General features: G+C 40.7%; 1 protein-coding gene across 4 annotated transcripts in view; it reads right to left on the minus strand.

Annotated features, from left to right (window-relative positions):
* The window catches only part of fam53c (family with sequence similarity 53 member C), a 134858-nt gene that overhangs the window by 78324 nt on the left and 39356 nt on the right, over positions 1–17178 (minus strand). For all 4 annotated transcript variants that reach the window (XM_072591172.1, XM_072591173.1, XM_072591174.1 and 1 more), the window contains exon 2: positions 2438–2699. In XM_072591172.1, the coding sequence (XP_072447273.1) occupies positions 2438–2515 (78 nt within the window). In that variant the 5' untranslated portion in view covers positions 2516–2699. The remainder of the gene's footprint in view (positions 1–2437; positions 2700–17178) is intronic.

Here is a 17178-nt window from a genome sequence, read left to right on the forward strand (position 1 = left end):
AGACCATCAGTGGTCACTGATATAACTATACAAACTAACAGACTTACATTTGTGTTTTATCCCTGCAAAAGGACAGCCTGTGAGGGGGCCACCTTGGTTGGTTGGTGTTGACTAGAAAAATTAACAGAATCTCTGTGACCAGAACATTTCAGTAGAGAGACTTGGGGACTTCGTCACAAAATTTTGTAAAGTCCCAAAGTATTCATTGGTGAAATAAAAGTAGTACCTTAGTGGCACAGGTCCTGGCATTTCAAATCGGGCAATAATAACTGCCTTCTAAAGTAGTCTAGCAAGACATCCTATCGAATGGCTGTGACAGAAAGTGTCAAACCATAACAAAACTAGACAGACCCAGGCAGAAGTAACAATCGATCCTGTAGAATCCTCGTCGCTAAAATGGTGCCGTGTCAAAATTGGGAGAGGCATCCCACAGATAAGTCAAACAACAGCCTGACGTAGTCACACTCACCAAAATCATACTCTGCAAATCAATGTCACTGACTTCTCATCACCATCCACAGAAATCGTTTTTTGACTGTGTTGCAACCTGTTCAATGAGGTGATGCTACACACACATAGTTTGTGGCAAGTCTCTCCCAAACAAAACTGTCAATTTGTTCCCTTTTCAATGAGGCCATTGGAGTGCCTGAAAACATTTTCTCTATCCTTCAAGATTGGGTACCATCCTTAATACAGATGGCAGAAGAGCCTCCAATCAATATTGGAGCAAATGACAATAGTATGACAGCATGAAAGTTTTTCACTAAAATCTTTTGCGTTTATAGGCTTTGGATAACACAGGTTCAAATACAGTCTGATGATAGAAAACAATGTGTCCTGTGCTGAATTTTATTGTAAAACTGATTTTCTATTTTTATAAACAAAAATATTTTTTAAGACTCTTACATATTAAAAGAAAAATGCAGGATATCTGTCATCATATAGGAGTATCCTTGCCCTTTTCTATATTACAATAAGGCAGTTGTATTTTTCAATCAAACAAAATGAATGGACTGTGCTAGACAATTCACAGAACACTAGTCAGACTATCTCAGTATCATCTAGCTTTATTTACAGTAAAGATCTGATCACATAATGCAAGAACAGGATAATGCCAAACCAGTTTTAAATTATTTGGTGCAGATCCACACTATATACCAAATACATACCATATAATATTTATATCTAACTTGCAAGACTAGTGCACACTGCAACAACTCAAAGGAAGCATTACCCTTAGCTAGGCCTAGGACGTGTTGAATGCAATATGTAAAAAAGTATTACACGCCCAGATTCTCAACTTCACAAACATCAGGTTACTCTCCAACAAAAGAGCCCAATGTAGAATCTTGCTATTTAAACCAACACAAATTTACCACGTGGATAAGAAATCACACCATATGAGACTTTACCATCCAGGCTAAGACTTTCCTGAGTGAATGCACCTCATGAACAGGTCAAGCACAGAAGTTGAAAAACCTATTAATAGCAGGAAGGAAAGATTTATTGGGGCTTAAAGAGGGGCTATGAAGGAAACCTGGGAGTCCATCAAGATTTCTGTATTTAAATTATAGATTTTCAAGTTCACTTCATATTACCTATGCGCATTTGAACATGCGCAATGCAACAATGGCTCTCCTTTCTTACGGAGAATTAGCATTTTTTAAAATAGAATTCGAGCTGCGGTCCCCAAGAGTGGGGATGCCAAAAATATCCCATAGATGAAATTTCAAAACCACTGCCATACAAGGTCAACTGTATGCCAGCTTTATTAAACAGAGAGCAAGCTGTCTAAATAACTACTTTATGTTAAAATGCTTCAAGACTTCCAATTTCGTCTCTTCAGAACTCAAGATTACCAGAAGGAAGATGACTCATTATCCAGGGCCGCAGCGTGTATGTAAATAAAACCACAAGCAATGTGTATAGAATGTGTGAATAGAGCAGAAGACAACAGGATGGTATGACAAAGACTGAGAGGAGATTAGAAAGTAAAAAGGCAGTAATTTAGTTCCTCTCCAATCTAACAGAACCAACTTCAGAGGTCCCTTGAGAAACTCAATTCTTCCATATGCCTCACAGTGGACAGCATGATCATTTGATGTGCAATGGGACAAAATAGATCCAAAATGGTGTCATTTTATGTTTGTCACTGTTCTCCACCATACAGGCTGTTCAGTTTCAGCAATTTCATTTTGTAATTAAATGCAAAGGTTTCTATTTTACAGGCAAGCAGCTCTCTCTTGAATACCATTAGCAACAACTGGTTGTGCTGAGTGACTGCTGTCAAAGTGTTGTGGTTATTCTCAGCTCTTACCTACGGACACTTGCAAAATTCTCAAACAGGTTAAAACAGGCATTGAAAAGAAATCTTGACCTCAATGTACTGCATACATGGCAAAAAAGAGCTCATAGGTGTTGTGCATGTTTCTCTTACCAAATTAATATTAAAGGCTTTACAAGTCAGGTCATCCAAACTTTGTTTCTGTAGCTGCTCTGTGATGACAGTTACCATGGTAACCTTTCTACACTTTGCCACGTGCTGTGAGAAAGCAACCAAGCTCTTCCCTCCACAACACTCGTTCCCTCACTTCGCCATGTTCCTTGCTCCAGTGTTGCTGGGTTCATTGGGAGATAGGCATCTTCCACTTGGGGTGCAAACCACCTTGATACTTTCTTAATCCATTCTTTCAAAGATCCTGTGTAAAAGGAGGATGGAATCACATCGGTTTCCAAAATATACAAGTTTAACATACACAAGCAGCAACAACCAACAAAATGTAATAACGTCAGATGTAGAAGAACCCAAATTCAATATCTCTTCCCATAATATGGACATATATTCCAACAACTCTGGACGGATATAAAATGATACATTTTGGATGGTCAAATACAGGTGGAAATTAAACTACAATGGCAAAACCTTATAAGTATTGATAGTCAGAGGGATCTGGGTGGGCAGGTCCACAGATCACAGAAGGTAGCAGCACAGGTAGATAAAAAGGCCTATGACATGCTTACCGTCATTGGAAGAGGAATTAAGTATAATAGGCAAATTATGCTGCAGGTTTATCGAACTTAATTAGACTGCATTTGGAATATTGAGGACAGTTTTAGTCACTACACTACCAGAAGGATGTAGATGCTTTGGAGAGGGTACAGAAATGTTTACCAGGATGTTGCCTGGTCTGGGGGATTTTAGCGATGAAGAAAGGCTAGATAGACTGGGTTGTGTTTTCACTGGAATGCAGGAGGTTGAGAAAGTTTCTAAGACTGCGAATGGCCTGGATAGAGTGAAAAGTATGAGGTTTTTCCCAAGGTTGGAGAAGTCAATTACTAGGGGACACAGGTTCATGGTGCGGGGCTGGACTTTAAAAGAGATGTGCGAGGCAGGTGTTTCACACAGAGGTTGGGGAGTGCCTGGAACATGCTGCCAGAGGGGGTGGTGGAAGCACTTACAAAAGCAGCATTCAAGAAACACCTGGATGAATACAGGAAGGGAATAGAGGGATTTGGATCCTGCAAGTGAAGACAGTTTTAGCATAGAAGGGCAAAATGGGTCAGCACAGGCTTGAAGGGCCAAAAAGGCCTGTCCTGCGCTGCACTGTTCTTTATCTATCACTGGTTGAAGCAGGATCAAGAAGAGAGGAATTTAGTAAAGTGCTTTTGTTCACAACTACTTTCCCCTCAAAGATAAAGATGGTACTGCATGGGTGAGTGGAGAGGCTTGTAGATGGGGCCAAAAATCTACCTTGATAGCTAAAAATACATAGCTGGCTGGTTTCATGATTGTTAATGTTTTGCACTCAAAGTCTTGTTATTGGGATCACATTCACCCCAAAAAGAATCAGTTGCAGAAACAAAGAAGTTGCATTTGTATAGGAACGTAAACATCACATTGTGTCAAAAAAAAACCATCAACATTCCTATATGTAGGGAAATGTGACAATGAAACAACACTGAGCTTCCATGATATACACCCTGACGACGAACGGACTTGGAGATATCGTCGATAATTATTCAACGCTTAATCATGTTGGGTGGTGAGAAACGGCAATGAGATAAATAATAAGGAAACCTGTTCTGGAGAATTTGGGAAAGATTAATACTGTTTAAGATATCAAAGAATTATCCTGCTCTTCAAACAGTACCCTTGGATCTTTAACATCCAGGGAAAAGGAAAAAGGGGCTTTGGTTTAATCTGAAAAATAGCTTCTCTAGTACTTTCTCGTATCAATTTTAATTATATATGCTAGAGTCTCTGTCAGATTGGAACCCATATTCTTCCAACTCCGTTCTACTGAGCTACTGCTGACACCAAGTAAGGGGTTGCGTGAATACTGAAGCAGCTCTACTACTTTCATATAAAGTTCAGCTTTCAAACCAGCTGAGAAGCAGTTCTAAAATCCTCAAAACTAAAATGCACACCACAAAAGAGGTTCAATGAATACAAAGGTGGTGACAGTTATGGTACTGAACTGGAAATATCATAGCAGCAAGTTGAAAACCTTAGTTATTTGTATGTAATCAAAAAAACTATAGTTAAAGTTCCAGATTACTATAAAAGTGCAACTGGATCAGCTACATCCATCAGGGAATGAATCTCAGCCTGTGCCTGCACATTACATGGACACATAATGTCCTCTCATGTGACCCAGCAAACCAGCAAATCAGTCCTGCAGGAATACGGAGTTAAGTGCTAGGCTCATAAACATTCCTAGAACAAGCAGTACATAGTGGACTGTGTATGCAACTGGTTGACTTCTCTTTGGCTTATCCCTCAAACCTACACTGAATAAGAGTTTGTGTCCATGGATCAGAGTGCTGTTGGATATGTGCAAAGCTACACTGAGCATCTCGTTTAAATTGATTGTGACATTGCAGAAGCATTTTCTCTGCTAGACAAAGGGGCACCAATGACAGAAGTTGCAGCACAGGTTAGACTGAAATTGCAAATATCCTTCAAAAACATTGGAGCTTGAATTCTATTATGCATTTGTAGAACAGTACTGACTTTAATCCAAAGTAATTACCATCAGAAGGAAGTTCTTTCAAATCTCAAATAAAGTGACAATCTAATAACCACGTAAAATTCACATCCAGTTTGATTCAAGTAGGTGGTATTTACATTCTACCTGCTTATTTGGGTCATGTTCTGACAACTTGTTAGAATCAAGCAACAGACTTGAATAAACACTGTATTAATGCAAACACCTCACGAAGGTTGGCATGGATGAGTTCAACCGAAGGGTCTGTTTCCATATAGTATGACGCTAAAAACCACAGTGCTGCTGGAAGTTTGATTCTTAATAGTCAGGCTTATAAAGCGTGTACTTATTTTACCCATTGTAAACTTCTTATACTTGATTTTTACATAAATGCTGAAGTATTTGCAAGTAGGAATAGGTTCCATTGTAAAGACCTACTTGCAAATACTTCAGCTTCTTAACCCCACTCTCATCAATAGGGTGCAGGAGACTGACTTCAACTGATTAATCTCAGACACAATTAGTCAAATGCCCCAATTTGGCAATGGTATATGCATTTGTATAATCTTACTTTCTTTTAAAAATATGCATCTTTTGTACCTCAGATTCAGGATATTAACACTGAAAAATAGAACATGACTCCATTTGTAGTACTACCTGCCAGCTATTCGCTTTCCATGGCAGGTATAGTATGGTTAAATGTAGACCAATGTGCCTGGCACTCTGCCAAACAGTCTTCCCAAGAGTGCCATTCCTCAGTGCATTAAGTGTGAAATTGTTCCATTCTCTATACCAACTTTCCGGTGGCCTGATACATTGCCAATATGTGACTGGTTGTGCACTGTGGACCCATGTTAATCATCAGCTTATTTAAGATTTTTCAAATATGTTTTATATTAGAACTTACAAGAGATTTTGTGTCAGATAACTGTAAATGAGAGACAAGGTCCCAGCACTGAATGGACAGTGGTTTACTGACTTTACCCTCCAATCTCTCATATTTAACATGAAATCAACCTCAGCAGTTGAAGTGGTGAGTAAACCTTCTACTAAGGTCTCTTCTCAGATGTGACCCCAACCCCTCCAGTCACTCACACAACACTTCCCCAAAGAAAAAGCTCATACACACCTGAACTCAAAGCATGCAATCAAAACTGCAGATTAAACTGAGGATGACCCCTGCATCCTCCAATACAAATGGAAGGATGAATGTACTAAATTCTAGCTAACACAAAACCTCTTCTATACAAGATAATGTTTTTGTTCAAAATTTGAAAATAAAATCACTGTATTGTGGAAATGCAGTCTTTATTTGTTCGTATGTGAGGACTTTGAATAGCTAGTCCTGAGAGAAAGACACAGACTTAACTTTGAAATGGCGAGGATAAGTAGCAAGTGCCCGGACTGCTGATCCGAGGCTAACAAACATGACAAACTTTCTTAGTAAGCAGCTGGCAATCTCACTACACTTTGAAGGAATGGAATCCCAAAAGAATTGTAGCGTTAAGTGTGAAAATATACTCCCCAGTTGACAAAATTGGGCACAGACTCAAATTTACAGGAAAGAGTGAATAGTTGGAGCAAGGATAATTGACAAGCTGTAAATTGCTCCTGCAGGAACAGGAACAAAAAATAATATTTTAAAACATAGATCAGCTGACCAGTTTATCCAGAATCTCTCTTGGTCTTTCATATTAAAATTGAACATGTCTTTTATTTCTGAAACAGTCACCTTAAGCAAGGGCAGCCAGAGACACATAAAAGGATAATCCAAACCGGCACATTAGGAACATGTGAAAATAGATAATTCCCCTGGGCCGGATGGGATTTATCCCAGGATTCTCTGGGAAGCCAGGGAGGAGATTGCAGAGCCTTTGGCTTTGATCTTTATATCGTCATTGTCTACAGGAATAGTGCCAAAAGACTGGAGAATAGTAAATGTTGTCCCTTTGTTCAAAAAGGGGAGTAGAGACAACCCTGGTAATTATAGACCAGTGTGCCTTATTTCAGTTGTGGGTAAAGTATTGGAAAAGATCATAAGGCATAGGATTTCTAATCATCTAGAAAGAAAGAAATTGATTACGGATAGTCAACATGGTTTTGTGAAGGGTAGGTCATGCCTCACAAACCTTATTGAGTTTTTTGAGGTGGTGACCAAACTGATGGATGAGGGTAAAGCAAATGATGTGGTGTACATGGACTTCAGTAAGGTTTGGATAAGGTTCGCCACGGTAGGCTATTGTACACAATACAGAGGCAGAGGGTTGAGGGTAATTTAGCAGTTTGGATCAGAAAGAAGACAGAGGGTGGTGGTTGATGGGAAACGTTCATCCTGGAGTTCAGTTACTAGCGGTGTCCCACAAGGATCCGTTTTGGGTCCACTGCTGTTTGTCATTTTTATAAATGACCTGGATGAGGGCGTAGAAGGATGGGTTACTAAATTTGCAGATGACACTAAGGTCGGTGGAGTTGTGGACAGTGCAGAAGGATGTTACAGGTTCCAGAGGGATATAGATAAGCTGCAGAGCTGGGTTGAAAGGTGGCAAATGAAATGAGTTTAAAGTGGAAAAGTGAGGTGATTCACACTGCAAGGAGCAACAGGAATGCAGAACACTGGGCTAATGGTAAGATTCTTGGTAGTGTAGATAAGGAGAGAGATCTCAGTGTCCATGTACACAGATCCCTGCAAGTTACCACTCAGGTTGATAGGGCTGTTAAGAAGGCATATGGTATGTTAGATTTTATTGATAGAGGGATTGAGCTTTGGAGCCATGAGGTCATGCTGCAGCTTTACAAAACTCTGGTGTGGCTGCACTTGGGAGTTTTGCAGCCAGTTCTGGTCACCACATTATAGGAAGGATGCGGAAGCTTTGGAAAGAGTTCAGAGGAGATTAACTAGGATGTTGCCTGGTATGGAGGGGGATCTTGTGAGGAAAGGCTGAGGGACTTGAGGCTGTTTTCGTTGGAGAGAAGAAGGTTGTGAGGTGACTTAATTGAGACATATAAGATAATCAGAGGGTTAGATAGGGTGGGCAGTGAGAGCCTTTTTCCTCAGAGGATGGTGGCTAGCACGAGGGGACATAGCTTTAAATTGAGGGGTGATAGGTATAGGACAGATGTCAGAGGTAGTTTCTTTATTCAGACAGTAGTAGTGGAACACCCTACCTGCAACAGTAGTAGACTCACCAACATTAAAGGGCATTTAAATGATCCCTGGATAAACATATGGATGAAAATGGAATAGTGCAGGTTAGATGGGCTTCAGATTGGTTTCACAGGTCGGCGCAACATTGAGGGCTGAAGGGCCTGTACTGAGCTGGAATGTTCTATAAACTAGAAATACAAAACTTTACCTAAGCTGGACTAATAACCACTTTAAATAGTAAAACTGCTATAACACCTGAGAGTTTAAGCTTGTCGAAAACAGAGAAAAAGGAACAGATTTCACTGTCATGTAACCAAATGTGGCCATGCCAAGCTCATTATACTGCTATGGTCCTGAAAATGTAACCACATCCAGGACCCTTACCTCTGCAGGCTCATCTGGAATTTAAACACAACAGCACTGCTTACATTGGTCTATGTTCAACATGCAGAATCTGACGAGTGACGGATTGACAATTTATCTTACTTCCTACAGTTTTAAAATCCTTGCATTGTTTCTTCACCTAAGCTCTTTAATTTGGAAATATCTATTTATCACAGCATTTAATATTATGTAATGGCGGAGTCAGAATCCAGCTTTAAGAGATTAAATCCTTTCAAGAGAGACAAATGGGTCCTGGTGCAGCAAGATAAAACATTTTAAAAACTTGTAGATTCAACAACTAACCATCAATCTAGAATCAGCCCAACTCATGCAGGAATTTATTCCTCAGAATGTTGGCATCAGTTGCGGATCCTGTGCATATACAGAAACAAAAGCAGAAATTGCTGGAAAAGCTCAGCAGGTCTGGCAACATCTGTGAAGAGAAATCAGAGTTAACGTATCGAGTCTGGTGACCCTTCCTGTCTGAGGAAGGGTCACTTGATCAGAAACGTTAACTCTGATTTCTCTGCACAGATGTTGCCAGACCTGCTGAGCTTTTCCAGCAACTTCTGTTTTCATTTCTGATTTACAGCACCTGCAGTTCTTTCAGTTTTTATCTGCGCATAAACAGGATTATGTGCACAGTAATCAAGTTTGGACATAATAATCATTTAGCAGTTCCGTCTTGAGGTACTTGAAGATTAATTTGATGGAATCTTCTCAGTGCTGCAGGTAAACAGATTTGAATCTGAGTACTGAAGTGACAATAATCTTCTGGAATGCCGTGCCATCATCCTACACTTAATGAATGGGCTGTATGCTTTCAACGAAGTTAGACCAAAAGATCTATTTCCATGCTGTACCTCTCTCTGACTCTTCTCCAAAACAAGCAGCTGTTACTGAGCTCCTCCTACAACCTCTAGGAGCTCTCTGAGAAATGACATTCACAAAGGGAAGGGGAGCAAGTAATTTAACATTTGTGCTGAAGGAGCTCCAGGGACCAAAAAGCTACACTAAAATTCCTTTTGAAGTTAGAGCCAAACACAAGCACAGTATGATGGGATGCAGAGGCATTAATCTTGTGATAGTTCAGTGGGAGGATTGAAGAAAGAAATCACAAAAGACAAAACATTACATTTTTAGAGGGGTGGGGGTGATTAGCAGGGACAATCCCTCCTAGAGAAAGGGAGGTCTCCTTTTAGGAGAACTAGTAGACCTTTTGAATAGAAAGAACAGGGTATGATGTCCTGGACTGACATATGGTTATTGAGTGGGCAAAATGTTAATCAAGTATGGCCTGCTGTCAGTTGGGAGCACATACTGCAGTATTATTGGGAAATGGGTGCAATCAATTCAGCCATGTACTATAGTTATCCTTGGTAAGAGGAAGCTTTTAGCAACCAGAGTGCTCAGGTAAATAAAATTGAGAGTGCCAATGGTATGTTGAGTTTTGATTGAGGGATAAAATTACAAAAGGACCAGAAACAACCTTAAAAATGTACACCACGATGTTCACGTTATACAGTATACCTTGTGGATTTCTGACATCCCATTAAAAGAAAACCCATTAAAAGCCTCTGAGGGAAACATACACATCAGGATGGTACTTCGGATGAGAAACTAATGTCAAGATAGACTTGAGATCAGAAACTCTTGAGTCCATTGAGGGGAACGTCCAAGAGAGATATCAAAATCCCATTACAATAAAATATTTGTCAAAGGAAGGATTCTCTCCTTTAACAAGGGTCAATGTCAAGTATCAGCATATTAAAAATGGTTAGGACAAACATCGCTGCACAGAATTGTTGGAGCAAGGAATGCTTTGCCACAAAGAGCAATCGTGGTAGAAATCACTACAGCTGTGAAAAACTAGTTTACAGACACATGAACCAAATGAAAACAATTTTAAGAATATAGAAAGGAATTATTTAGATATCCTCTGTGAAGCTAGTAGGGAATCATGATCTTTTTGAAATGGAATTGAAGCCCTCACTTTTTTAAACAAAGTACTGTTAAGTATCTTGCATACACAGAGACAAAATTGGTTTTTAATCTACAACGATAAACATTATAAAACAGAAAATGGAAATGTCACTGGTTGCAGTAAAGACACTCTATATTTGGGTGTGAGCCATATTTCTGAGACAGTATTAAAAACTACTTATTTTGTATTAGCCTGCTACAATTAATTTGGTAACACACAAGAATGTGTTACAAATGCCTCCAAAAAGGAAACACCTTGCCAGCATCAACGTTCCTCACCAAAAGAAAATTGAAAAAAAAATGCAGCTTCATTGATGTTGCTCAAGACTTGACAAATGAGACATAAAACAAACATGAACAGTGATAAGTTAATTTTGCCAAGTCTTTGGATCCTGAGGGGATGTTAAAAGCAACTCCACAAACACATTCTTCACAGAGTTTGACAGGCAAATGCAGCCACTACATTGCTTGTAGTTTCACCGTTGTGAACAGTTTGTGCAACAGCCTTTTGCACAGCCACAGCATGAAAAAGAGTACGTGCACTTTTCATCTGCCATTCTGGAGCAATGGGCACAACTTTCAGTCGTTGTTGCCAGTAATACAACAAAACACAAGGGGGGGAAAATCCAATTCGCATGTTGGCAAGACTCCAGTTGGTATGGTGCATTTAAAACATAGAACATTACAGCGCAGTACAGGCCCTTCAGCCCTCGATGCTGCACCGACCTGTGGAACCAATCTGAAGCCCATCTAACCTACACTATTCCATTCTCATCCATATGCCTATTCAATGACCATTTAAATGCCCTTAAAGTTGGTGAGTTTACTACTGTTACAGGCAGTACATTCCACACCCCTACTACTCTGTGTAAAGAAACTACCACTGACATCTGTCCTAAATCTACCAACCCTCAACTTAAAGCTATGTCCCCTCGTGCTAGCCATCACCATCTGAGGAAAAAGGCTCTCACTGTCCACCCTATCTAACCCTCTGGTTTCTGGTCATTGGAGAAAGTAGCCATCTCGAAACACAGGATCAGCAAATAAATAGCATTACAAACAAACAGTGCTATCACCCTACCACAGGTCAGTTTGCCTACTTGCAAGGGAAGGTCATTTTCCTGGTAGTTTAATAAGTAAGCAGCTCAGGAAATTTGGCCTGTCCATAAGGTCCCTCACCAACTTTTACAGATGCACCATTGCAAGCATACTGTCCCTATGCATAATGGCCTGGTACGGCAACTGCTCTGCCCAGGGCTGTAAGAAACTACACAAGATGGTGTGCACAGCCCAAACCGTCACAGAACACAACCTCCCATCCATGGACTCCATTTACATGGCCCATTGCTGCGGAAAGGCTGCCAACATCAAATAACCATCACACCCCAGCAATGCTCTCCTACAATCTCTTTGAAACACACACACACACACACACAGATTCTTCCCTGCCATTATTAGACTGACGCATGACTCTCTAACTTCAAATAATGCTGATCTTGCTAATGTTGGTCTTGCCTAGCACATGCCATGTGCAACGTAACCTTGTATACCTCTAGTTTTCTTTTCCATCCTATGATCTGGCTGTCCTTGCTTACTATGATCTGCCTGCACTGTTTGTAAACAAAGCTTTTCACTTAGGAATACATGACAATAAATCAAATCAAATTAGCTTCAAACAGGTTTATTTTATGCACACATCATACATTCAAACACCATTTTCCCAGAAGCAAAAACTCAGGCATCAGGATAGTGAAAAACACGAAAAAGTGGAGTTGAAACCATAGCTGGGTCAGCTATCACTGAATTATGGATCAGATTCAAAGGGTCAAATAGCTTCTTGATCCTATGCTCTTACAAACTGAAGACCCCTGCTATAAATGGCTTGCCCTCCTTCCTTTCCACTGAAAAATGAAATTGGAAGCAAAAGGGCAGATCAGTAGACATATACTACTTTGTCAGAAGATAGACAGTAATTCGTACCTCACACAATACCATTCACCTAGTACAGTGCTACAGGGATATTTTCTTACTGAGTAATACAACACCGACACAGGCCCTTCAGTACCACCTGCCTGCACTTGGCCCCATATGTGTCCAAACATTTCCTATTCATATACCTATCCAAATATCTTCTAAACAATACTGGACCCACATCCACCACTTCCTCTGCAAGCTCATTCGACACACGAACCACTGTAAAAATAAAAATTGCTTAGGTCTTTCTTAAGCATCTTTCTCACCTTAAAAATAAGTCTCCTGGTCTTGAAATCCCCCACCCTAGGGAAAAAAAACACCTGCCATTCATTATTTTATAAACCTTTATAAAAGGTCACCTCTCAATCTCCTACACTCCAGTGAAATACGTTCCAGCCTACTCTGCTTTTCCTTATAACTCAAACTCTCCATACCCGGCCACATCCTGGTAAATCTCTTCTGAACTCTCTCCAGCTTAATAATATCCTTCCTATAACTGGGAGACCACAACTGTACACAGTACTCCAGAAGAGATCTCACAGTCTCAGACTGTATTATTTTGTAGTAGCTCCAAGTACACAGTTCATTAGTGGCAGCAATATCAGAGATCACCTTTCCCTCCTAACGTGCCTGCAAAACTCTGTGGGAACAAGTGACATATTTCAAAATAAAGCTCTAAATTGACCAAATAGAAGCGGCACTGTTATGCTATTTTAAGAGTTAAGGAAGCCCTTTGAATTTGATGAGGATGTCCAAGAGAGTCATTTTTGACCTTGCATATCAAAAGTGAAAACTTACATTGGAGGGAATACCTCGATAGGTTACCCAGCAACACGAGAAAAATATCTGAAGCAATTACTGCTGAAAATGTCTGCCACTTGCTATTTTTAAACAAAACCCACCCCCAGAAAAATCCAGGTTGCTGACCTTTACAGTAAACCAGCGGAATACAGAAACATGGAGCAGTGGAAAATAAATAGCTCACTCCATCTACCCAACTGTCATTCAGATTCTGGCTGGCAAGTCCAAACCAGCTTGATCATCCATCTGCATTGACGTTGAGCAGTTAAATCATTCAGTGGAAAAGACAGTGACATATAGCCTCACACTAGAGCGAGACTAGTTCACAAGGTGTTAATATGGTGTAACATTGATTGGCATGGAAACTATGAAGTGAAATGCTAACTCTGCTGTTCTTCACAGATGATGTTGCCAGACCTACTGAGTTTCTCTAAAACTTTGTTTTTATTCCAGATTTCCAACATTTGCAATATTTTGCTTTTAATGAGAGGCTTGGATTTGTCAATGGCTGTCAGGCCCAAAATCAAAAACACTGCTTCAGCCTCAATATAAAAGACCAAACTGGAGATGTGTTCTAACATCCACCAAAACATTCAAGACTATTTAGTGGGGATGGACAAAGACATCCTATTGTTACTGCAATTCAGACTTTTCCCATCACTCTCCTCCAGAAGCTGAGATCATTAGGTCACCATGTGGAAAAGCTATAGTAGAAACCAGCTGTTCACTTTTCCCATGAAGCTCTAATTCAGTAGGCCAAAATGGTCAAGCTGTTTAAGACAAAAATACATTGTCTTTTTTCCAATTGTCAGGTTGCCACTCACAACAGACACTGACTTAAGGGGAGCAACTAGGGGAGCCATTATAATTTTTGTTTAATCGCTCATGAGCCTTGTTGGCTGGGCCCAGCATTTATTGCCCGTCCCTAGTTGTCTTTGAGATGGTGGTGGCCAGCTGCCTTCTTGAACTGCTACAGTACAAGTGCTTTAGGTAGACCCACAAGGGGAAGGAATTTCAAGATTTTGACCCAGCAACACCAAAGGAAGAGCAATAGATTTCCAAGTCAGGATGGGGAGTGGTTTGGAGGGTTCTTGGTGGCATCTGTTAGTCTCACGATACCTGAGCCTGGGAAGTCTTGCTTCAGTCTTTGTTGTAGAGCAGCGCCTATGGTGGTGGTAGAGGCCCACAGGGGACTGGCAGTCTCAGCTGCAGCGACTGCACTTGAAGGCGCTGTCCTCCGGTGTTGTCTTGGTGCTGCTGTTTTGTCAGTGAGTGCACTTTTCTTCAGCAGCAAGCCTCGGTTTCTCTCCTTTTTTAGACCTCTGCGTAATTCCAGCCTCCAGTGAGAGTGATCGCTTGCAATATCCTCCCACCTCTCGACGTCCATGTTCAGTGACGTCGGGACTCTGTCGCAAACATCTCTGAAACAAAGGTGGGGCCGTCCTTGTGCTCTCGTCGGAGGCCAGCTCCCCCGTACAGCAGGTCTTTAGGGAGTCTCCCATCTGACATGCGGTATACATGGCCCAGACAGCAGAGACGGCATTGTCAGAGCAGGGTGAAGAGGTTGGGTATCTGGGCTTGGGCCAGGACCTCATTGTTGGTGACTCGGTCAGTCCACTTGATGCCCAGGATGTGTCTCAGGCTGTGAAGGTGGAGGGCGTTGAGACGCCGCTCTTGGCTGGACTAGAGGCTCCAGGTCTCGCTGCCGTACAGCAGTGTGCTGAGGACACAAGCCCTATAAACTATAGCCTTGGTGTGCATCATCAGTGTTCTGTTCTCCCAGACTTTGCCATGAAGAACTTGCTGCTGAAGATGGTAGAGCCTAGCAAGAATGGGATGGAGATTTTCTCACTTTGACTCCACACATCCAATGGGCTTGTCGACCTTGTCAGCGTTGATGCCCCAACCCTCTACTCTACACAAGACGGAAAGGACGGTTTCTACAATTAGCTGTCAATGGTTTGGAGGGTAACTTGAAGATAATTAAGTCATGACAGTTGTACAAACACTGGAAAATGGCCCTGCAATGTTTCACCATGAACCAAGATGCATGCTGTGCTCAGAACATTCACTACCAACACACCTCCACAGCCCTTGCGTAGAAACGAGCAATAGGCTATTCAGCCCACTGAGACTGCTCCGCAATCAACATGATCACGCCTGACCCTCAATCTGACTTCCATGTTTTCTCCCCATTTCCTTGGACGCCTTTAAAATCCAAATGTTTGGTATCTACCTCTTTCTTGGATATAGTCAGCAACTTGACATCCACAGTCGTGGAGAATTATCTGCTGAATTTTTTTTCACACTTTGCAAATCTGCACAAGTTCACATTTAGCAATGTTGTACTGCACCTACCGTGTTTGTCTACTGAGTCATCTTGAAGCCTCCTTGTATCTTTCTCACCGCACTTAACCCTGCCCAGTTTTATGCCATCAGTAAATTTTGAAATATTGCATTTGGTTCCCTCATCCTAATCATTTATATATAGTGAACAGCTCAACCACTGATCTAGTCATTGCCTGCCATTCAAAGATAAATATCCATCTCCACCACCCCCCGCCCTCAGTTTCCTGTCTGTCAACCAATTCTTGAACCATACCAACATATGGCCTCCCTATCCTATGTGTTTTAAATATGCCCACTAACTTCATCAAAAGCCTCCCGAAAATCCAGAATACAACATATCCACTGTTTCCTCCCTTATCCTTTGGGTCATATCCTCAAATAATTCCAGCAGATGGGTTAAATACGAATCGCCTTGCATAAACCCACGATCGCTTTGTCCAATCCCATCAATGCTTTCCAAGCATTCTCTTATGTCTTTTGGAAAAGACACTAGTATTTTCCCCACTGCTGATATTAGGTTAATTGGTCTGTAATTCTGGTTTTCCTCCCCACCATTTTTAAAATAGTAAGGCTACATTTACCAGTCTCCAAGCTGAAGGAAATGCTCCAGGATCTATAAATCTTGGAAGATGACAACTGATGTATCCAATAATTCCAGGGCCTTTCTTCTAGTACACTGGGATATAGGTTATTTGCCAGCTTTTAAACCCATTACGTTTCTGCACCATTTTCCTAACAAAAATTTCCTTCATTCCTGCCTTTTCACTAGACCCTTGATCCCTTCACACTTGTAAGAGATTAACGTCTTCTCTTGTGAAGACAGAATCAAATCATGTGCTTATTCCTCTGTCACATTTGTTCCACATTATAAGGTACTTTCATTTTCCTTTAGTAATCTTTTTCTCATTAAGTACATGAAGTTTTGTGGTCAGTTTTTATGTTCCTTGCAACTTTACTCTCATACTCTTTATTCCCCCTTGATCAAACTTTATTCTCTTGTGTTGAATTATAAAATGCTCCCAATCCTCAGGCTTGCTACCTTTTCTGGTGACTTTATGCATCTTCTCTTTGGATCTAATACTATGCCCAATTTCTTTGTAAGCCATAGCCATATTTTTGCACTAGACATGAGTTAATAATGCAATTCAAACACACTTTCTTTAAATAAGAACCATTTCCAACCCACTTTCAATCCTTTTAGCAAGGTTCCCCAATATATCCTTTCCAATTTGCACCTTATACCTTCTTGGTTCCCTTGATTTAGGCTCAGGATCCTAGCTTCCAATTCAATAAAAAGTTAATTTGATAAGGGCTGTTTGCAGTGAATCCACATGGTATGTTTTTCTGCACGCAGTACACAAGATGCAATTTCTGTTGCATCACTTCATAGCTGAGATGGTTATATTAATGCAATCATTAGAAATATACTTGAACATTAGAGAAAATACAGTTGCATATTCCTCATTTATACCTGCCATTATTTCTTTTCACTTGCCCCCATTTGGTGTTTGATTGTTTTGAAATGATCATTGGGTCCAATACACAATCTGCAGA

The sequence above is a fragment of the Chiloscyllium punctatum genome, chromosome 20, assembly GCF_047496795.1.
Source record: "Chiloscyllium punctatum isolate Juve2018m chromosome 20, sChiPun1.3, whole genome shotgun sequence".
Classification (NCBI taxonomy): Eukaryota; Metazoa; Chordata; class Chondrichthyes; order Orectolobiformes; family Hemiscylliidae; genus Chiloscyllium; species Chiloscyllium punctatum.